This window comes from Ursus maritimus, unplaced genomic scaffold, assembly GCF_017311325.1.
Source record: "Ursus maritimus isolate PB19 unplaced genomic scaffold, ASM1731132v1 scaffold_16, whole genome shotgun sequence".
Lineage (NCBI taxonomy): Eukaryota > Metazoa > Chordata > Mammalia > Carnivora > Ursidae > Ursus > Ursus maritimus.
The window spans coordinates 35,529,215-35,552,398 of NW_024424008.1; the positions used below are offsets into that span (position 1 = coordinate 35,529,215).

General features: G+C 47.5%; 1 protein-coding gene across 1 annotated transcript; it reads left to right on the forward strand.

Annotated features, from left to right (window-relative positions):
* Positions 1-3,354: 3,354 nt before the first annotated feature.
* SPATA19 (spermatogenesis associated 19) lies at positions 3,355-18,061 on the forward strand. The gene is made up of 7 exons (XM_008688405.2): positions 3,355-3,630; positions 3,803-3,859; positions 4,357-4,449; positions 4,634-4,725; positions 7,357-7,434; positions 9,020-9,115; positions 17,902-18,061. The coding sequence occupies exons 1-7, from the start codon at positions 3,373-3,375 to the stop codon at positions 18,059-18,061; spliced, it is 834 nt and encodes a 277-aa protein (XP_008686627.2). The 5' UTR covers positions 3,355-3,372.
* Positions 18,062-23,184: the final 5,123 nt, after the last annotated feature.

Here is a 23,184-nt window from a genome sequence, read left to right on the forward strand (position 1 = left end):
TACAAAACTTTGTTGAAAGAGATTAAGGAAGATGTAAATAAATAGAAAAACACCCCATGTTTTTGGAATGGTAGATTTAGGGTCATGAAGGTGACAACACTCTCTAAATTGATCAACAGATTCAAAACATCAGCACGCTTTTCAAATTATTTTTAGAGAAATCGACAAGCTGATTTCAAAATTCCAATGGAAATTCAAGAAACTCACAATAGCCAAAACAATCTTAAAAAAGAAACAGTTGGAGACTCAGATTTCTCAATGTCAAAACATACTAAAATCAAGTAATCAAATAATCAAGACAGTGTGCTATTGGCATAAGGGTAGATACATATATGAATGGAAAGAATTTACAGTCCATGGGGCATCTGGGTGGCTCAGTTGGTTAAGCATCTGACTCTCGGTTTTGGCTCAGGTCATGATCTTAGGGTTGTGAAACAGAGCTCCACATCAGTCTTCACACTCAGCATGGAGTCTGCTTGAGATTCTCTGCCTCTCCCTCTGCCCCATGCCCCACTCACATTCTCTCTCTCTTTCTCTAAAATAAACAAACAAACAAACAAACAAACAAATAAATAAATATCTTTAGAAAAAGGAATTTACAGTCCAGAAATAAACTCTTACATTTATGGTTAATTGATTTGTGGCAAGGGAGCTAAGACAATTTAATAAAGAAAGAAATTCTTTTCAACAAATGGGCCTGGGACAACTAAATTCAAAATGCAAAAAGAATGAAGTTGGATTCCCTACCTCACACCATATCCAAAATTAACTAAAAATGGATAATAGACACAAATGTAAAAGCAACAATTATTAAATTCTTAGGAAAAAAACGTAGGAATAAATCTTCATGACGATATAATAGGTATATCTTAGATATGGCACCAAAACCACAAGCAACAAAAGTAAAAACAGATTAATTGCACATCATTAAAAGTCCAATTTACTATTTTATGTGATGAATGATAACTTCATTCATCATTTCTTTCCTTCAAATGATATCATCTAGAAAGTGAGAAGACAACCTACAGAATAAATATTTGCTAATTATATATCTGAGAAGACACTTGTACACAGAATATATAAATAACTTTTACTTAAAATTCATTAATAAAAAGACAAATAGTCCAATTATGAAGTCGAAAGTATCTATATAGATATGTCCCCAAAGAAAATATACAAATGGCCAATAAGGACATGAAAAGATGACCAGCATCATTTATCATTAGGGAGATACAACTCAAAACCACAATGAGATGCCACTTCACACTTACTAGATGGCTAAAAGTAGAATGGCAGATAACACTGTTGGCAAGGATGTGGGGAAATTAGAACTCTTACACATTTATGGTGGAAATGTAAAATGGTGCTGCCATTTAGAAAGCATTTTGACAGCTCCTCAAAAATAGAGTTACCATGTAACTCAGATGTGTAACACCATTAATTAATTATTTAAAAATTAAACTATCCTTGGTACCAATTTATCTTCATTCATCTGGCTAAGCTATAAAAATGACATACAAAGTAAACTTAATAAAAAAAAATAAAGAGTAAAGGATAGAATCAAAGAGGGGTACGCAGGGGATTTTGAAAGTAACCGTAATGTTCTTTTTCTTTAATGGGTATACTTGTATTGTTATTCTTTAAACTGTACACAAACTGTACTATAATTATTCTTTCACATGGATTAAATATTCAATAAAAAATGATATACCAGGTGTTGGCTGGCTAGAAGGTGAAGCAACTCTTCCTTTCATACATTGCTTATGGGCCGTAGTTGATACAACCACTTTTCAATAGTCTTTGGTATATACTAATACTAAGTATATGTAAAGCCTATGACCTAGCAATTCCACTTTTTGGTATGTATATACTCCAAAGATTCAGTGCTTATGTCAACCAATAAATAGGTATAAGAGTGTTTATAGCAGCATTATTTTAAAAAGCATCAAAGTAGAATAACATAAATGTCCATTAATAGTAAATTTGATAATTCGTGCTCTGCTCATACAAAGGAATACTAGGCAAAACTTATATTTGGTGATAGAGGTGAAAATGTTGGTCACCTTGTGGGAGAGTATTACTTGGGCTTGTTGGGGTACTAGAAGTGGTTCAACATGTGTGTGTCTATGCACACCTATTTAATTTTTCTGAGTTGTGCATGTATTTGTATACTGTCCTGTATGCATTTTGTAACATTAATAAAAAAGTGAGAATAGATTTATATACAAACAAACCCAGGATGTAGAGCTCAAAAACTTATGAAAATCTTACTTCTGAAGTAAGAACAAGATTGAACAGACAGGAGAAGAGATAGAACTCCCCTGAGTATATCTTTTCATGTAGTTTTAACTTTTGACTCACATTAATGTTTTTATATAAAAAATATATCAATAAAGACAGAAACATAAGTTTTAGGTAACAGTGGCAGAAACAGAGATGTTGACAAGTAATTTCATCTTCTGTTTTTCAATTTCAGTCCCCCTGGGAGTTAGGTTGGGGTCATATGACTAGTACTGGCCAACAAGCTTTAAGAAGAAGCCTTTGGGCTGAAGCAGAAGAGCTGATTTTGTTCCTCCATATGTTCTCTCTACTTGCTTCAGCAATCATGGAGGTAACCTCATGAGACCTTGGAGCCACAGGATGGAATTCTTCCTGGATCTCTAAGTCACCACATGGAGCACAACTACACTAAAGAGCTTCTCAACTTGTATTGGAGTTTTTGAGAGTGAGAAGTGAAATTTTTTCGTTTTAATTTTTAATTCTAGTTAACACGCAGTGTTACATTAGTTTCTGGTGTACAATTTAGTCATTCAACACTTCCATACATCACCCTGTGTAAACCTTTTTAATTTGGGGACTAGTCTGTTGCCTCAACATGGCCTAGAGCTGGAAAGTATCAGGAAATATATTTTTAAATAACAAATGGCACTTGCAATTTTTACTCTATTCCTCTAATTGCTTGGATAATTTTTTTATGATTTGAATCACTGGTGTAAACAAAGTAGAAAAAAGAAATGTCCTTGTTGAGAATTTTTTTCCTCCATCTTTGATTTTTTTGGGGGCGGACAAATTATTTCTTCCCCCATATGTGAGAATAAGAAGTACCTGTGACATTGTTTGAAATCAACTTCTAGAGGGCCCGGATCATTTTGTTACAAATTTATTTTCTTGATTCATAAAATGTCTTTCTGCTTCAGCACTGCTTAAAACTGGGTGACCAGCAATAACCCTCCTGCCCCAACCAAATCTCTATAATTTTGTTAATTTCCCCCTTGTGTCTTCCTCAGACTTATATTGGTTGTGTCTTATTTTTTCTTCCCATCCCCCATCTCTCCTTTTCTGAGCTATGGCCATCACTAAGGCAGATACTTCATGACCTTTTTTTCCATCTCCACTCTGACCCCAGAGATTAAAGGAGGCCATTGTCACATCATCACTGGCCAGCCAATCAGGTGGGCACCTCCCATCAAAGACCTCCTTGTTCCAGAGGAGTTCTCAGGCAGCTTCGATGGAAGGAGGGAGCCAAGAAGGAGGCCTGGCATAAGTTCAAAGATGATAATTACAACATGGATTGTGTACATTCTCGCCCGGAAATGTGCAGGGTTCCCCTTCCCACCAAAAATCAGTTCGGTAAGTAGAGCTGGGGGTAGCTACCTGGAATTGTTTCTTATCTCTCTGCTCCCTTCTGACCCTTCCACTGCAGTTCCAAGAGATCTTGTAATACATAACTCTGGATAAGAATGGAGGAGGAGGGCTGGGTCTCTAGGTATTCTGAGGGCATTAACTTACCGATTTGTTGCAGGACGTTGAAGTTGTAGAAAGCGAGGCAGTATCTGTAGTACAGCACTGGTTGAAAAAAGTGAGTAATATTCCTCTATGACTTAGGGTACTCCAAATTCTAGAGAGCTGGTCTCCACGGGTGCAAGAATCTGGACTCCTTTCCCCTTGGAACTGGGAAACTCAAGGTCATTGCTAAACACCCTGCCTAGAGCTGTGTCTAATTCACCAAATGTCCTAGAAGATGCTGGGGCTTTTGTTCTTGTCAGAGATGTGTTGGAATCACCACTATCCCCACCCTGCTTCTTAAGGATACTGGATGAGGGGTTTCAGACGTGTCATCCCCAGCTACAGGGCATCTCAGGAATACCTTGGGATAGGGCCAAGGACTTAATGAGTCCCATGGAATTCTACAGAAAGGTAGACATGTTTACTGCAGGAACTGTGAGATACAGAGTGTATACGTGAGGACATGTGGAATGTGTGTTGTGACAGAGGGAAAGGAGGGAAAAGGAAGAAGAGACAGATTTGGGCTCAGATACAGAGCAACACTTTCAGGGGAGATTGCTCACCTTTCAGACTGAAGAAGAAGCTTCCCAGGACATAAAGGAGAAGATGTCCACCAACTGCCCTCCCACCCATGGCCAAGATGTACATGTCACCAGAGATGTGGTAATTGAGAGTTTGAGACAATCATCCTAGCGGAGTGGGCAGAGAGGGAGGTGGGTGGGCGTAAAGTCCAGTTGGAAAGGGTCTTGGGCAAGTGGGCAGAGCTCGTCCAGGCTGGACTCCACCCTCCCCATGAACTCTATCCTCGTTGGACAGTAATCACATGCATGCCACCTGGATTTCCTAGGTGAAGCATCATCTCTCAAAGTCTGATTTGTTGGCAAACCAGAGTCATGAGGTCCTGGAGGAAAGAACAAGAATCCAGTTCATAAGATGGAGGTAAAGCATCTCATTTGCCCCAAGCGGAGTTGTGGGAGGAAGGCACAAATCCCCCACCTTCAGGATTCCTGGCCAACACAAACTTAACAGCTATTCTTCTCCAGAGATGTTGGCTTCTTTGGCTGAGAAATTTTTCAGCCTTACTTTGGGGTCTTAAGGGAATATTTTTGTTATCTTGAAAGCCCAGCTCATTCCTAAGTTTTAACATGACTTGAGGGGTTGCAAAACTGGGCTTGCTCACCATTTCTTCAATGCTTCTGAATAAATTTCAGACTTCTGTTACTTTTGCACTTGATTTGTTCAGAAGTGGCTGCACTTTAAAGAGCTAAAAGAAAATAAGCTCTTAAAATGCAAAAGCCTGAGCCCTCATCTGCAGCTGAGGTGAGAGGAAGCTTCTCAGTGCCCGAGGCTAGAATTCTGTGCTCCACAGTACAGTGGCTTTGCCAGCCTCCCGCCATGCCTGCCCGAGCACAGACCACCTCCTTCTGCCTTTCCTGGCTCCGAAGGGGCTGAGACCCAATGTGGAGGGAGCTGAGCCTAGAAGCCATCTCATTTCCTCTGGCATAAGCTTCCCTATTTCCTTTTCAGGACTGTGTTCACTCGGGGTCTCTTTTCCCAGCAGAATCGTGGAATTAAACTAGTCCTCCATGAAACTGTGGAGGACCTCTCTCTCTCATTTCTGTACTCTTTTCCTTTCCATGCCCCCATCACTAGCTTTGTTCACTTATATCAAGGAGGATGCACTTCTCGAGAAATGTATTTTTGCTTTGGGATATCCAGTTTTCTTGTGTTTACTCCTTACGGTGCCATTAACATTTTAAAACAGGATTCAAATGCCCAGGAAGGAAATGGTGGAATTTGAGACATTCCAGGGAAGACTTTTTGGATGGGAACCCCATTCTACAATCATAAATGTTGGGGACTGCAATCCAGCCACAGCCTTACACATGGGAGCCTGTCCCTGCCTGACATGGCCTCACTGGATGGGACTCTATATGTGGCAGTTCCTTGGTCTGGATAATATGAATATCATCTTCAGAAATTTTTTAGACCTTAGCTGTATGGCATACTTAGGTTAAAACTTTGGAGACAAGCTATTCGAATCACAATTATCCATATATAATTTTTCCACTCTGGACTTTCTGTGGACTTTTTTTTTTTTTTAAGATTTTATTTATTTATTTGACAGAGAGAGATAGCCAGCGAGACAGGGAACACAAGCAGGGGGAGTGGGAGAGGAAGAAGCAGCCTCCCAGCAGAGGAGCCTGATGTGGGGCTCGATCCCAGGACTCTGGGATCACACCCTGAGCCGAAGGCAGACGCTTAACGACTGAGCCACCCAGGCGCCCCTCTGTGGACTTTTTAAACCCATAAATTGTGCCTGACCCCCTCTCCCATCCACTGGCTTTGGCATTCTTTTATTAGTTTCAGTAGATATGTAGTCAGGGAATACATACCCCTTCATTAATCATCGATGGATACTCAGTTATTTGGTAGATGTTTGCTAGGCCCTCTAAAGAGAGAAAATAAGATGGAGTCCCCAGTTTCAAAGGGGTAACAGTGAACTAGATGAATAAGGTGTGTGAATATTAGAGAAAATGTCAGAAAAGCCATGAGGAATATCTATAAGAGCATAGCATGGGGGACCCAAGCTCTTGCATTGCTGCCTGGGGGACCCTGGAAAGGATTCTAGCAAGAAATTTGCTTGGACTGACCTATGGGCTGGGCAGGGACAGAATAAACAGGAGTGGGGAGGAGGGGGCTTCCACAGGTCACAAGAACCTTGGCAACTTGGCCAATTCCATCTGACTTCTAGTGCCCAGGGCTGTGGCCCTTTCTTTGAGGCTTACCCCCTTCTGCCTTGGCTGGGAGTAATCTCTCCCTTTTCTGGAATCCTTTTATCCTTTCCTACTCCTCTCTTTGGGCACTGACCCAGCTCCACCTTGTGTGACTGATGAATGAGCACATGTATCAACTCCAGGCTTCCAGTCTTTGAGGCCGTATCAATGCTTCCCATTGAAAGCTCCAGAGCACCTAGAACAATAGAGGCAAAAATGGGGGATTCAGTGGACTGACTGGTTTTGCTGGAATGGAGGTTTTGTGGGGGGAGAGAGGGATGGAGTGGGGAAGGATATGAATTGGACCTCAGAGACAAAGGCAAGTCGGCATGGTGAAATAGAACAGCAGTGATGAGGGGCTTGCAGCTTCTTCGTGAGAGACTTTTGCAGAATTATCTCTAAACGATAGTAAGTATGGCATAATGTAGGTCATAACGAGCAGATAAGGAAGTTGGAGAGGCGTTCAGAAGGGGTGAATTCCATGCTTCACAAGACCACTCACCTGCTGTGCAACTCTAGTAAAGGCACTTAACCTCTCTGTTTCCTCAACTCTCCTTAGGACCATTTGCTACCTGCCAGGATTATTGGGTGGCTCAGGGGTACTTGTTGGTAAAAAACAAAACAAACAAAACAAAACAAAAACCTTTGTGTGCCTCATGCAAGAGGAGTGAAGGACCAGCTCAAAATTTCATGGCAACAGGGTCAGAACTATTGTTTATGTGATTCCAATCCATTCACTATGCCTAGTGAAAGAAAAACTCAAGAATCTCAATGTTTGAATGGTGTTTTGCAGCCATACCCGTATCTTCCAAGTGCCAAGTGAGGCGATGAATGACATTACGCGAGAGCGAATTGAGCAGGTGAGACGAAGGTAAGCTGTTTGAGATGATCTGATTTGTACACCTAGTAGGGTCAGGTGGTAGTGGGCGGGGATGTTTCTGGCCTCTTCTCTGCAGGCTCCCTGACCATGTCTGGAGCCCTTCTGTGCTGAGTGCCTCTTCGTAGGATTCTGCTCCAGGACCCGAATGGGGCAATGGCTGACCGGCCACCCCAGCTCCATACCGTGGTCTGGGTATGTGCTCTGGACAGGCTTTGCCCTCTGGCAACCTCCCATCTGCCTCGCTCCTCTTCTCTGTCCCTGCAGCATATGCAACCTTACGGATGAATCATCTCAGCAGATTCACGACAGAAATTCCTATGCAGACTGCTGAGAGCTACAGGTGAGAGGGCCAACAGGTGAGGAGCTGGGCAGAGGAGATGGCTCTCCCGGGCATGAGACAGTGCACTGGGGTGGGAGCTTGAGAATAAAGTTTGGCCTTTCCTTTGGTGAGGGGACCTGCACCTGGGGCTAGTGAGAGTGGGGGATAGGGCAGCTGCCTTAGGCTCCTGCAGTGCCTCTCTTAAATTTCTGGAAGGACTCCAAGTCAAGTTCAGATTGGCCTCTCTGACTCCTTTAGCTGTAGTGTCACCGTGAGTGCTTCTCAATCATGCACAGGCTAGGGACCACCTGGGGCTGCGGTGTTAGTAGGTTGTGGGGGGCCCGTTATTCTGCATTTCTAATACTCCCAGGCATTGCTGCTGTAGGTCTACTGACCCCACTTTGAACCACAAGATCACAGAGCACTGGGGTCAGGAGTGAGGGCACATAGGTTTTGGCCCTGCCACCAGTTAGGGCCTTGACTTTGGGTCCTGTGACTTCTTGGCCTGCGCTGGGTACCAGTGGTCATAAGAGTGGCCATTTACATGGCTCTGGGAGGTAGAAGGCCATTGACAGAGAATGCCCTAGAGAGGCCACAGAAGCCATTCATTCAGGAAAAGGTTACTGCACCCTTGCCAGGTGTGAAGACTGAACTGGCTGTCACAGGGGGCTGAAGGAGTGTTTTAGACACAGCTGACCCCCAACATGCTCAAAGGAAGGCCATGGAGATAGAGTGCTGGCATTTATGGGACACTTACTGTATGCCAGCTTTGGCATAAGGCGTTGTCAAGATTTCTCATCTGATCCAGGAGAACCTTAAGGAGAGGGCATTATTCATGCCCATTATACAGACGGCAGAGGTTAAGCCAAGCCTTACAAGTGGAGAGTGTCCTTCAGTCCAGCTCCATCTTGGGCAAGTTGACTTATGCTTCCATGCCTCAATTTCCTTAGACTTCAGAACATCACCTTGAGGAAAATGGCTATCAGCACTTAGTAAACAGCAGGATGTACCATGTCAACTGTTTACTAATGTTAAAGACATGAGGAATCTGGGGTGCTTGCAGTGTCTTCTGAAGTTTGAAGAAGCAGAGCCAGGTCTGTCTGAGGCACCACCATCCTTTCCCTCCGTGGGTTTTCGTGCTCTACACGCAGTTCTAAGAATGCTGGGACGGTGGGCTTCGGAGGCATGATCATCAAGCCCTTTAGCCATCCTCTGCATTTCTGTGATGTGCCCCCTGGGCATTCCTCTGCTTCCCAGGTTCGTGTCCTTCAGGGTCAAGGAACAGCCTGTGTTAGAAGAACATCTATCACCCCTTGATCGGAGAAGCGACCACACCTGGGCAGAGAGAATCCGGTGGGTGAGCCCTTCCTTGTGACAGTGGCAGCACTGGAATCTTCCCGCTGAACTGCTAATAAAGAGACGAGCTATTTAATCACTGTCCTGGCCTCTGGTGTGAGTGCTTGCTATTCATTCATTCATTAGGCTCTGAGCACCTCGTGGACTTGGCTCTGGGGACACAGACTGGGGACATCCAGCTCTTTGGAGAGAGAGACAGCAGGCCAGCACAGAGCTGTGTCAGCAGGTCATGCTAGGTACTCCTGGAACAATAGAAAGGTTGCCAGGCTGGGCCAGGGTGTGGGGAGGTGTGGTTTGTTTGTTTCACTCAAGTATTTATTTTATCTTTATTTATTTCTTCTCTAGCTTTCTTCCTGTCTTTATGCAGATCCAAGTTTCTTCCTTCCTTTCTTTCTTTCTTTCTTTCTTTCTTTCTTTCTTTCTTTCTTTCTTTCTTTCTTTAAAAGACTTTATTTATTTGTCAGAGAGAGAGAGTGCACAAGCAGGGGGAGCAGCAGGTAGAGGGAGAGGCAGACTCCCCACTGAGCAAGGAGCCTGATGTGCGGCTTGATCCCAGGATCCTGGGATCATGACCTGAGCCGAATGCAGACACTTAACTGACTGAGCCACCCAGGTGTCCCTGTAGATCCAAGTTTCTGACCTATATTCTTTTCCTTCTCAGAGGAACTTCTAACATTTCTTTCAAGGCAGGTCTACTGGAGACCATTTCCTTTGATTTTTGTTTGAGAAAGTCCTTCTACTCACTCTCGAAGGACAATTTTGAAGGACATAAAATTCTAGGTTTTTTTTTTTCTTTGACACTTTAAATACGCGCTCCACTCTCTTCTGGCTTGCATGGTTTCGGAAGGGAAGTCATGTAATTTTTATCCTTGCTCCTCCTTAGGTAAGGACTTTTCCCTCCTCTGGCTTTCAAGATTTTTTCTGTGTCTGATTTTCTTCAGTTTGCATATGCTGTGCCTTGGTGCAGAGTTTTGAGTTCACCCTGCTTGGTTTTCGGAGCTTCCTGGATCTGTTTTATGGGGTCCACCATTGCAGAATTCTCAACTACTGTTACTTAGAAGATGTTTTCTGTTCCCTTCATTTTTCTCCTCCTGGTATTCTCGTTAGGCATAGGTTACATATTTGTAATCGCCCCAGTTTTAAGATACTCTGTTCCACCTCTTTTTTCCATTCTTTTTTTTTTTCTTGGCTTTTCAGTCAGGGAAATTTCTATTGACATTTCTTCAAACCCACCGATTCCTTCCCAGGTTGGGTCTAGTCTACAGATGAGCCCATCAAAGGCATTCTTCATTTCTATTACAGGGCTTATTATTCCTCACATCTGCAGTCGATTTTTTCGTAGGGTTTCCATTCTCTCTGCCTGCATTGCCTATCTGTTCTTGGGTATGGTCCACTATTTCTATTAGATCCCCTAGCATATTTATCACAGTTTTAAATCCCCAATCTGACAATTCCAATATCTCGCCTTATCCGAGTCTGGTACCGATGCTTGCCTTGTCTCTCCAGATAGTATTTTTTACCTTGTGTCATACAGTGTCGTGTTTTGTTGAAAGCCAGATATGCTGCAGGGGGTAAAGGAGTGGAGGCAGAGAGTGTGAGGTCTCATATGTATCGGGTTAGGAGTTAGGCTGTGTTTACTCTCCCCAGCAGCTGTAGTTTCAGAGATTAACATTTCTTATCGTGCTTCTGTTTTTTTTTTTTTTTAAAGATTTTATTTATTTATTCGACAGAGATAGAGACAGCCAGTGAGAGAGGGAACACAAGCAGGGGGGGGGGATCACGCCCTGAGCCGAAGGCAGACGTTTAACCGCTGTGCCACCCAGGCGCCCCATCGTGCTTCTGTTTTTGTCTCCCTTGTTGTCTTTAGGTTTCCCTAGAGGTTCCTTCTTAATAGAGTCTGAGACTTTTCATTCTTTCAGCTGAAATCCCTGTGGTTACAAAGGGGCCTGCTGATGTGGCGGTGGGACCTGAGGGGAGAGCGGAGGGTCCCATGGTCCTCTGCTCAGGCCTCAGTCTCTTAGTGAGCCTTCATGCCTTTCCCCCCCACCCCCACCTCAGGAGAGACAAGAAGGCCAGAGGGGGCCAGAGTTGGATGTTTTTCTTCCCTCAGGTTAGTTGGGCTCTGGAAAAACAGTCTGTCTTGAGGGTAGGCTTTTGTTAAGGAGAACAGAATGCTCTGGGACATATTTCAAAATGGCTCTCTTCCTCTCCCCTTGCTGAAGTGGGTAGGAGGGAGGGGTTCTCTGATCTTCACTGTGAGAACCTGGTGGGGCTCCTGGAGGCGAAATTCAGGACATTGGGAGCCTTCTGAGACTGAGGGATGAGGGTAGGAGTTAACCAGCCAGAGGACAGGGGCACAGCCCTGAGCAGAGGCAAGTGAGAGGGTTCTGGGATGAGGAAAGGAGCATGATGCAAAAAAGGCCACTCTAGCTGGATAGGAGCAGGAGGAAGAAGGGCTACAGAAAATGCTGTTGAGGGGAGCCAGGGCCAGGCCATGTGGGCTGGGGGCCTTGTCCTAGCAGAGATGGGAAGTGCAGGAATGTTGGGGGCAACAGGGGATCACACATGTGGAAGTGGACTGTGGTACAGGGTGGAAGCAGGGAGCCCAGGAGGCGTCCCCTGGGAAGGTGAGGGGACACAGAGAAACTGATGGCATTGAGACAGGATAAATGGGACTTGGTGATGTGTGGCAGCTGGAGAATGGGGGAGAAGAAAGGTCTTGGCGCAGCTGGCTGTAAGCTGCCATTTGCTCAGATAGGGAGGTCTCAGTTGGGGGAGATGATTTCAGTTTGGGTAATGATTAGGTCCCTGTAGGATATCACAGTGGTGATGTCAAGCAGGTGGATGGACAGACAGGACTGGGCTGGCAGGTGGGACTCTTGGTGGAAAAGTGGCGCCTGGTGGCAAGGAAGAGCCTGTCCTTTTTGGGGGGACAACTGCAGGAAAATAGAGGTAGAGAAGTAAGCAGGCTTTCCTCAGCAGTCCTGGAGGGGATCTTGGCTTCTCAATCCCTTACTCAAGGTCTTGGGAGGGCAAGGAGTGGCATGCACCTTGCCAGAGCTGCAGGGGCTCTATCACAATTCAGCCAAAAGCCCTCTTCACAATCCAACTGAGAGGCTGTTTTGCCATAAACCACCAGATGGCGCCATTTCCATACAAAATCATTTTCTGCAGGCGAACCAGTTTGAGTCAGATGGTGTGTGCAGGGCTGGATTTAGATTTTGGCACCATTTGGGAAACCTAAACAGATGGAAGGCCTTGGAGTATCTTAGTTTAATGATGGATACAGTTCGCATCCACATACATGAACTATAGAGGGGCTATTCATTCAAATAAAAATTATTGAGTGTTTACAGCCAGCCCCGTACTAGAGTATGGGGATACCCAGACGAATATTCTGCCATATCCTCTGGGAGCTCAGGGTGGTGGAAGGGCTGACATGCAAACAAATTTTCAATGTTGTGTGTAAATAAACCAAAAGAGTCTATACATGGTGAAGCAGAAGAGGGAACGATTTTCTCTGCTTGAGAGGAAAGGTGCTGGCTTCCCAGCAGAGGTGACATTTAAGCAGAGGCTGTGGTAGCAAAGGAGGGGTCTTCTAGGCAAAGAGAACGCCCACATACGAAGGCATGCAGAATGTTCAGGAGATTGGGTCTGGGCCTGAAGTTTGGGAATGCGGGATGTGGTGGGGAGAAGAGCGGGCCAGGAGGTTGAGAAGTGCACAGGTGGGGATCCTACAGGTGAGTGCCAAGTAAGCCCAGGAAACCTGGCGGCAGGACCCCAGGGGGAAGCCGAGACAAACCTGCAAGGCTGGCTAGGCAAGGCTTCTTAGGAGAGAGGAAATGTGCAGAGCGTTCCAGGCACTTGGGAAAGAGGGAGAGCCCACCGCATTCAGAAAGAAAAGGAGCCCAACAGTGCTGGGCTCTGACTTGGGAGGTAATGGTTAAGGAGCTCACAGGCCCCCACCGTTCCTTCGTTCTCTCACGCACAAACATTTGGAGTTTGGGGAGAGAGGGACCTCCATTAGCATTATAGCCGCAGCTCCTTCAAACCTAGGGTGGAAATGAAATCATTAAGTGGCTCAAATGGAGTTTTGTTCTGTGCATGATTAACTCCAGGAGGACAGTTTGGGAACAAATATGCCTCCTCTACCTGTATTACAGGGGGACTGAGCCATGGTAAATTAAAGGAAAATCACTGGCAAATTTGTGATCAGTCAGCTGTGACCAAGCCATTTGTGTAGTTAAATGGAGTTGAAAGAGCTAATAAAGGCTTTGGGGGTCATGGATCTTTCTGTGAGGGGAGGGCATGGGAGATGGGGGTGGGTAGGTGGGTGGGGGGCTGATGCTTGTAGAAGTCTCACCTGGGACCTCTTGCTGGTGGCGGTGGTGGGGGGACATTGGCCAGTTCTCATCATCCTACTGTGTGTCAAGTCCTAATGGGGAACTTGCTGATTCTAGACAGAGACAGTGACACAGACTCAGCCAAATCTGTCTCAGAGAAGACCGATTGGGCTTTGCAAAGCAGAGCCTTGGGACGCCAGGAGTTGGAGCCAGGGCCTCCTGAGTCTGTCACTGCAGAGGGAAGTGCATGGAGGGGACTCAGGATCCACGCGATGTAATGAACAGCACCAAAGGTAGGGACTGCTGGATGAAGACCCAGCCATTGCCCTATGGTGTCCACTGAGAGGTGGGATGGGGCTCTGGTCCATCCCCAGAGGAAAATGGAAGGCACCCAGTCAAACCAGTACACGAAATGGGGTGGGCCTGTCTGGGAGATCCAAGGGCGCTGGACAGAGGGCAAGGCCCGGGAGGATGACTGGCAGGTGGGCTACCCAGGAGCAGACAGCGGGAGGGTTTGGGGAGGAGGACTGGAGACAGCAGGGAGGTGTTAAAAAACAATCCAACCTAGTCAATTAGAAGATCTAATTGTCTTCATTAAACCACTGGGCAGCCTACCATCTAGTTAATAGAGTGGAGCTTCCGAGGAGTTGTACAAAATGGAAGGTTTTTATTGGAAAGGGGGGTGGGGCAAGGAAGTTATAAGCAAAAGAAAAGGATTGCTCCTCGAAAGGGAGAGCAGGGGTTCTATCATGCAGATTGCCTCGGCTTCCTTTGGGGCTGTGGGGGCTGGAGAAGGTCCAGGTGGCAGATTACCTCAATGGCACTGATAGGAAACTTCCTGACGGACTGGCTAAGACACCATTTCTGGAGAAGTTCCAACTGCAGTTAGCCTGGGTTTGGAGACTCTACGTGACGCCTGTGGTTTTCCTTTTAGCAGAGGAACCCGGGCTCCAGCTCCCGCAGGCACCTTCCTGAGACTCTTGACACGTAAGACCAGGGTGTGGCTGCAGGTGTGGAGCGCGGGGCGGGGGGGCACAGTCTGGAGGACAAAGCTGCTGCCTGAGCTGACTTCTGGGTGACTTACCCGGGGATGCTAAATGTAGCTCCCGCAGCTCGGGGACCGGCTCTGCTTCTGTGTACCTCCCCTCCCCCGGTGCTCGGCCACGCGTGCCCCTGTCCTGCCCCCCACCCCGCCCGCCACCCCGCGCGTCCTGCGAGGGCGGGGGCCGACCCGGGGACCTCCGCGGAGCCGCCAGACGCAGTGTTCGACATGCTTTCCAATTACTTGGCAGGCTCGGCAGCGATGCTCGAAATTCATTTTCCATCCTGAGAGGGGAAAACAAAGGCAGGGGAGAGCAGCAGCTGCTCCGGGCGAGCTTGGGAAACTTTGCTCCCAGCGAGGCGGAACTGAGCCAGCGGGGCGGGCCGGGCGGCAGGGGGCGCTGCCGGGCCTCCCTCCAGCTTCGCCCCTGCCCCCGCCTCCCGCTCCCGGCGCCTCCGCCGGCCTTCCAGTCTCCCCCGCCCCCAGACTCCCGCCGTGACCCCCGCCGCCAGTCTCTCCCTCCCCCCTGCCTCGCTCCCCGCCACTTCTCCCGCTCAACTCTTCCTCGGCCTTCCTCTCTTCCTCACTGCCTCATTCCCCCTACACTCTACCTCGCTCCCTTCCCCCCACTCGCCCCCGCTACCCTATGCTCTCCCTCCTCCCCTTATCCCCTCTTCCTCTCTGCCTTGCCCCCCCTCCCGACCTCCGCGTTCCTTCTGCCTCCCCCTTCCTCCTGCCTCATCCCCCTTCACCAGGCCTTCCTCCTCCCTGCTCACTCTCCCCAACCCCTCTTCCTGCCTTGACCTTTCCCCCCTGCCCCTCCCCTGTCCCAGCTCCCCTCACTCCTGCTTAGCTCCTCTCCCTAGCCCACCTCCCCTTCCCGGTGGTGGGACCTGGGGACTTAGGCAGCACAGCAGGAAGGGGTGCACTCAGGTTCTCTCAAGGAGGGTGGAGACCAAGGCCTGCAGTCAGAAGTCCCCGGCGAAGTGTGCGTAGTTGGGGCGAGGAAGGCCATGGCGAGACTTTGAGGGGAAGATAGCAAAGCAGCAGCTGGTTAGTGGAGAGGGTCCAAACCAACAACCTTCTGAACAGCTCTCTTGGCATAACCCATTGTGGTTCCTAAGCAATTTCTTTCTTTACTGACTGGCTCCTTTCGAGTCTGCACCTGCAGAGGGCAGGGTGCGCCTCCCGTGTCCCCGCAGAGTGCCTGATACAGGTACTCAGTAAATCCTGATGGAAGGAACACCAGCTGCAGGGTCTCAGGTGCCCAGTCTGGGCCACCAAGATTTATGTTAACCATTTTCTCAGTGTGCACCTTGGTTCTGGGGCCTCCTCCACACTTCCGGAGCCCATTTATGGTGCCTCCATAAGACATCTTTTTGTGGGTGGGCCTGGAAGTCTTGCAGATGAAGGAATGGGTCGCTGAGAAGGGGTCTGGTCTGTGAGAGGCCATTACACGGAGACCAACAGCCAGAGCAGGTCTTACCTCATCAGTGGGGTGCGTGGAAGGCCCGGTGAGAAACTACACGCGGCGTACTTCTGTACTTCTGGCAAAGATGATGCATTTACTGACCGGTGTGCACGTGTGTGTGCTTTTTCTGGGAGGCAGTGGAGCATGACTGCTGACACCAAGTGCTAGACTGCTTGCACTGGAATCCTGGCTCTACTATTCAGTGGCGGTGTGCCCTTGAGCAAATGGCTTAACCTCTCTGTGACTCAGTTTCCTTGAGTCTTTGGGAAGATCAAGTGAGACTGCCCCTGTGAGGTATGCAGCACATGCCTGGTGCTTGGGAACCTATCAAGTGTTCAAACGTGGTGGCCGTGATGGAGGTCATCTCCAGGAAGAGGCATCTGACTGGGCGCAAGCCCTTTCTGACGGTGATGGACTTGGCAGTGGGAGGTAGTGATCTGGTCACTCTGTAAAGGAAGATTCAGTCCCTGGCCTGTAGCAGCCGATGCTGGAAGGTGAAAGATTCTGGGTGCATCTAAAGGTGCTGGGGGACTACAGACATAGGTAAAAATAAAACTGTTTGTAGTGTGTGTGGGAGCCAGTGTGCGAGGGTGTGTGTTGGAGATCTACACGGAAGCAGGGCAGGGGCTGCGTCTCTTCAAGGAAGGCGAAGTCAGCCTAGAAGAGCCAAGTCCCAGCTCTGCGGACTCCCAGGACATGTGCCCTTGGGGATGGGCTGGACTCTGTCCTCTGGAGAGAAGTGTCTCTGGGTCAGTGTGCTAAACTGCTTTCTCTGGACTCAGCCTCACTTGGGATCTGGGGAGAGGAGCCCCCACATGGCCTGGACCAAGAGGGAGGAGGATGTGGCATTCTGTGGCCAGCAGGTGATGCTGTTGACCCAGCGTTGCCAGCTGCGGGTCCCTAGATGGTGCCTCCTCCTCCCATTGAACCCCAAGCTTCGGATTTCTCAGCTGTGTCCCCTATGTGCACCGTACAGGGAAGAAGTTGCCTTATTCCCCGACTGCAGGCAGAGACCTGGGGAACGCATTCACCTGGCCACTTCACAAAGGGGTGGCCCCTTCCTGCACAGCGCTCAGTGCTTCTGGGATGCCCTGCGAGGAGGGGAAAAATGGGGGTGTGCGTGGACAAAGGAAGGAGAATCACTGTGAATCAGTCCTAGGGTTTCGGAGCCCCTTTTGGGGACCTAAGTCCCGCGTCCACTTTGTGCGGAGCTGGAGGTAAAATAGTGTTTCTCCAGCTTTGGTGGGCAGCAGAGTGCCACCAAAGCAGCAGGGCGCTTGTTAAAGATGGAGACTTTTGAGCACACCTGATTTACTTTGATGGGTAGGCTGAGGATGGAACCCAGGAGCCTGCATTTTTATCAGACCCATCCAGGTGATTCCGAGACAGCTGTTCTTAGGCTGCGTGTTGAGAGGCACACGGATAAAAACCACTGCCTTTTCTTAATAGAGGAGAGCCTGGCAACTCCAAGGTCAGCACCAGGAGGAGAACATTCTGCTCACTTCAGCTGCTTCCTTCACCCGGTCTTTGGGGGGATCTTTTACAATTACCCCTGCGTCCACCTCCGGACTTTCTCTTCTGCTCTGTCCGAGACAGTTAACAAAGGGAGAGAAGCAGAGAGAGAAACAAGTCCTAGAAAATTGGGTTTATCTGTAATCTTACTCAATTTGAGCCCATGAAACATCCCTGCCCTTTCCTGGATCCCTCCTCTTTCATCTCGCTCACCCAGGATCTCTTGGTTTCTAGCTTGTTCTGAGTTCTTCCTGAAGGGTGTGAGTGTGTTAGTGTGTGAGTGTGTATGTGCACGCGTGCACATTTTGCCTTCCTGGGTCTCATATTGTCAGCATCAAATAATACCTGGTGAGGCAAAGGGAGGGAAAAGGGTGCTTTTCTCTGAGTTTGCACTGTTTGGGTTCCCTTTTCTTAGGTCCCTTGGTCAACTCTCCGGGAAACCATGGGAGAAGGAGAGGAGAGGAGAGGACAGTCAGCAGCACTGTGTCCATCGCTGCTTTGCCTGCACCGGCTGCATGAGCAAGGTTGAGCCCCCTAACTTCTCTCAACTTGGATTTTTGCCGGCTGTAAGATAATAGCATCCTTTTCTTCGTGTTGGTGGGACACTAGCTAAGGCAATGTGTGTGAAGTCCCCTGCGCAGTGCCGGGCAAGGCAGAGCTGGTGTTCAGTGGTGTCACGTACATCAACCCCTCCCTGCACTCCTTGTCTCCAGAGTTCAGGAGGGCAAGCCTTCAGGAAAATCGTTCAGTGTGTCCGGACCCCCGCTTACCTCTCTGGAAAATGGGACTGTCGAAGCACCTGCACCCAGAATTGGTCCTGGCCAAATCAGTGGAGGGGATGGGTGCCTCCATTCCCTCCTGCTTTAGGGGCCGGGACAGGACCTTGATGTCCACCTGCTCTGTGCTCTGTCCAGTCTTCTGAGACCCACCTGTTCCCATATCCCGGGCTGTGTTGGGCAGCAGATCCCAGGCAGCCTGGCCTTGAGAGCCACCCAGAATTGTGGCTCAATAAATTGTGTTTGTTGAGGGAATCAAACCTTGGCTTGAGTGTGTGGCCTTGGGCTCATGGGTAAAATAGGAATAGTAATATCTACATGGCAGGGACAGAGCGAGTGTGTGTATAGCTTTGGACGGCGCCCTGGGCACTTACTAAGTGCCCCCAGAAATGTGGCTGTGAACAGTGAACAGTGTGGCTCTGAAGGGATGGCCTTTCCTACCTCCACCTCTCAGAGGACTTTTTTAATCAGAAAAGCCGTGTTTCTGGGGCTCCTCAGTGACTCAGTTGGTTAAGCGTCTGCCTTCCACTCAGGTCATGGTCTTGGTCAGGCCGCAGTGGGCTCCCTGCTCCGTGGGGAGTCTGCTTCTCCCTCTGCCTTTGCCCCTCGCCTCTCCTCCCTCCCTCCTCCTCCTGCTCTTGCTCTCTCTGTCTGCCTCTCTCTCTCTCTCTCTCTCAAATAAACAAACAAATAAATAAAATACCTTTTTTTTTTTTTTTAAGAAAAGCTGTGTTTCTATCCCCTACCCTGTGCTTTGAAGGGGTGGAGAAAAGGCTCAGAGAGGATGTTGTTAAGGAATAAGGTTAAATTCTTGATGGGTGGAAACACACCGTTTTCATTTCCACAACAGGAGAGGCGAAAGCCACAGTGCAGGTTGAGGCTCCTCTCTGCCAAACCCCCAAGTCTGAGACCTGTCCCAGTTTCAACCCCACAAGCCCAGAAGTTTGCACCAGGAAGTTCAGTTTGGACAACTAACTTATTTGCTTCCTTCATATGCAGTTACGGACAGGGATTGCATGTGTGTAATTCTTTTCATGATATTTGTGCATCTCTGGACTTTCAAGGGTGATTTTATTTAATTTTTTAAGATTCATTTGCTTATTTGAGAGAGACAGAGAGGGAGAGCACATGCACGGAGCGGGGGAGGGGGCAAGGGGAGGGGTAGAGGGAGAGGGAGAGAAACAGACTCCCCCATGAGCATGGAGCCCCATATGGGGCTCAGTTCCATGACCCATGAGATTATGACCTGAGCTGAAATCAAGAGTCGGACACCTAACCAACCAAGCCACCCAGCTGCCTCCCAATTTTGATGAGGACACAGAATACAGGTGAGGTTCAGTGGGGTGGAGTCCGGAGCCGATGACCAAGAAAGAATTCTTGAGGCGTCTTTGGTGCAAAATTGGTGGTTCATTAAAGCACGGGGACAGGACCCGTGGGCAGAAAGAGCTGCTGCACCGGGGTTGTGAGGGGTGGCTGATTATATACCATGGGGTTGGGGGAGGTGAGGAAAAAGGGAGGTTGAGGAAATACTTTCATATGTTAAAGAAGACTCACAAGATACCAGAGGCCTTGCCATTGTCAAGTTAAGGTTGTTTACCCCTCTAGTAAGGCATTAACATGAAGGTAGTTGGGCACTTCCTGGAGGCTGCAGATTATAAGGGCATTTAATTGTATCTACACTCCCTTCCGATCTGCTTTGTCCTCAGCTTGCCTTCTGTTCCCTCATCAATTTTAGACGATAAGACAGATCTCCAGAAATCGCCTGATCTGTGCCTCTGGCCCAGCAGGACAGATTGATGACCCATCTCAGACGGGTGCAGGCTCCGCTTCTCTGACAAGTCTGTGAGCCTCACCAGGAGCTTATTCCTCTCTCCTACAACTCTGCGTGCGTCTTCTGTTCTTCAGGCTGAAATACCCTTCCCACCTCCATTCTCTGTTTTGAATTTTACACTTGCCCTTTAAGCTCCAGCTCAAATGCCACCTACCCTGTGAAATGTTTCCTCTTGTTTCCTTGCTCCCAGCTTGCAACAAGCATCAAGTTTATTTCCACATCTCACTGTCTGTATCTCTATTTAGCGTATTTTTTACATTATATTTTTAAGTAGTTTTCTTTTCCCCATCCCCTTCCCCTTCTCTTTTGTAATGGGCCTGCCAGGCTTGCTAGATTGCAAGATTCCTTAGGGCAAGATCTAGGTTTTGTTCATCTTTAGTAGGTGCTCAATAGAACTTGATTAGATTCAGGGTAGCCTAAACCACCCCACTGAAATGCAAACTGTTTGCTTGTTATGTTCTGGGACTCAGGGTAACACCCTATCTGAGTTACTAAAACTTGTCTATTTCTGTAGCCCATCCCACTCCAATCAATGTCTGCAATCTGATGTGTAAACTGTGTGTTTCCTTCCCTGAGTGCAGCCCTGCCATGGGTATAATGAAGCCCCCCTGCCCCCCAGAAATGAACTCTGGTTGTGAAAGCATCTTTCCAAATTTCCATAGTGATTAACAGCCTCAGGGGTGCTCCTTTGGGACTGCTGTTTCTATTTAGTACTGAACACAGAGGCCTCTCAAGGACCCTGAAGACAGAAAGCAAGGATGGGCATAACACAGTTTTTGCAAACTTCTTCCCCTTGTGGGTCTCCCTCTGTTTCTATCTTTCCACGAATCTCACCTTCGGCATTGCAATTCTTATCTGGATGCTTGCTTCCTTGCTAGGAGTAAACCCTCTCATCCCATCCTTTGATCAGGGTACAAAGAGAACAGTGACAGGGGAATCTGCCACTCATGCAGCTGTATTTGGCAAAAAGGCAGAAGAATTCCTCCCGAGAAGGACCCTTGGTGAGGGGTCCTGTGCATTTTGGCCACTTGGTCGTGATCCCCTGAGTATGAGCCCAGCTCCCTCTTATTCTCTCAAATCTAGGTCACCCCTAGGAGCTGCCTGGACAGGAGAGATTGGCTGTAGGAGAAATGGCTTCCTGGGTCATTGCAGGTTGTCTTTGACCATAGGAGTCTTGGTTGTATTGTCAGAAGTTTCTAAGTTACACAAGTAAAACCAGTGAGTCACTGCAGTAGGAATTAGTAAAAGTTTATTGTGCACAGGCTGAGAAGATAGTTTGCAAACTGGGAGCCCTCAAACCGGAACACGGAAGGGAGTTCAGGAATGTGTTGTTACAAAACAGTTTACATAGAGAGAAGGCCGTGACTTTTTTCTTCACAGTGATTATTTATAATATTAGACTTACCTTAAATGATAGAGAATTGGTTAGTGGTTATATCATATCGACCTTGGGAACCAGTTTAACTCTTGCTTACCATTTCCAGAGGCAGAAGCAAGAAATTACCCAGGTCACGTTAGTCTTGGCAAAGTAAGGTCAGGTAAACTTTGTTTGTTTGACCAAACTGGTTTTGTCTGCTCAGAGCATTTCCAGGTTGGTCTCTGCTGGTTTTGGTTTTAGCAATTCCTCCCTTAGAAAGGTAGTGTGATTCTCATTACCACTGATGGTGTAGTCAGGCCCAAGACTCACTGTATTCACTGTTTCCATTAGCTGAGCCGTGGGCCCGGAGGGTTATGTGGTCACTATCTTTATCATTTTTGTGGTTCTTGGGGATTTCAGGCAGTTGAATGATCCCGATGGATACCATGTGGCATGGGAGTGACTGCTAACGGGCATGGGAAGCCCTCGAGAATATACAAGGCACTGAGAGGCCAATATCATGACTGTAAGGAGGCAAAGGCCAAGGACTGAAACGTTTCCTGGAGCAGAGAGTCTTAGGAGCCAAGATTTAACCAACAAAATAACTCAAGTGGGTTGTAGTTTTTTTAAAAAGTTATTTACATGTGCACAGCATGACATATCAGCGAAACCTGTATTTCACATATGATTACCTAAGACAGGATGGATATGAGGATGTTTGATTTCAGGAGGGGGTCAGGAGGAGGTGGGCGTCCACCTAAATTAGGCCTCATATAAAATGTGAGCAACCGGGTTGTTTAATGGAGGCATTTCATTTTTTTTTTTTTATAATGATTTTTTATTTTATTATGTTAGTCACCATACAGTTTCCCCGGTTTCCGATGTAAGGCTCGATGATTCATTAGTTGTGTATAACACCCAGTGCACCATGCAATACGTGCCCTCCTTACTACCCAATCACTGGTCCATCCCATTCCCCCACCCCCCTCCCCTCTGAAGCCCTCAGTTTGTTTCTCATAGTCCGTAGTCTCTCATGTTTCATTCCCCCTTCTGATTACCCCCACTTTCTTTATCCCTTTCTTCCCCTACCGATCTTCCTAGTTCTTATGTTCCATAGATGAGAGAAATCATATGATAATTGTCTTTCTCTGCTTGACTTATTTCACTTAGCATTATCTCCTCCAGTCCCGTCCATGTTGCAGCAAATGTTGAGAACTCGTTCTTTCTGATAGCTGAGTAATATTCCATTGTATATATGGACCACAGCTTCTTAATCCAGTCATCTGTTGAAGGGCATCTCAGCTCCTTCCACGATTTAGCTATTGTGGACATTGCTGCTATGAACATTGGTGTGCATATGGCCCTTCTCTTCACTACGTCTGTATCTTTGGGGTAAATACCCAGTAGTGCAATGGCTGGGTCATAGGGTAGCTCAATTTTTAACTGTTTAAGGGACCTCCGCACTGTTTTCCAGAGTGGCTGTACCAACGTGCATTCCCACCAACAATGGAGGAGGGATCCCCTTTCTCCACATCCTCTTAATGGAGGCATTTCTATAGGAACAAAAGGAAACAAAGGTTAGTATTTGGAGCAAGTTATAAACTAAGTTTCTGTGTTTGGAGAGCAGCCATTTGAGAAATCTTCTAGATGTTGGGTTCTAAGCATCTTTAGATGGAGTGAGGACAAACGGTGACCGCCACATAGGGGATCTTTCTGAGCTGCCACACAGCCGTC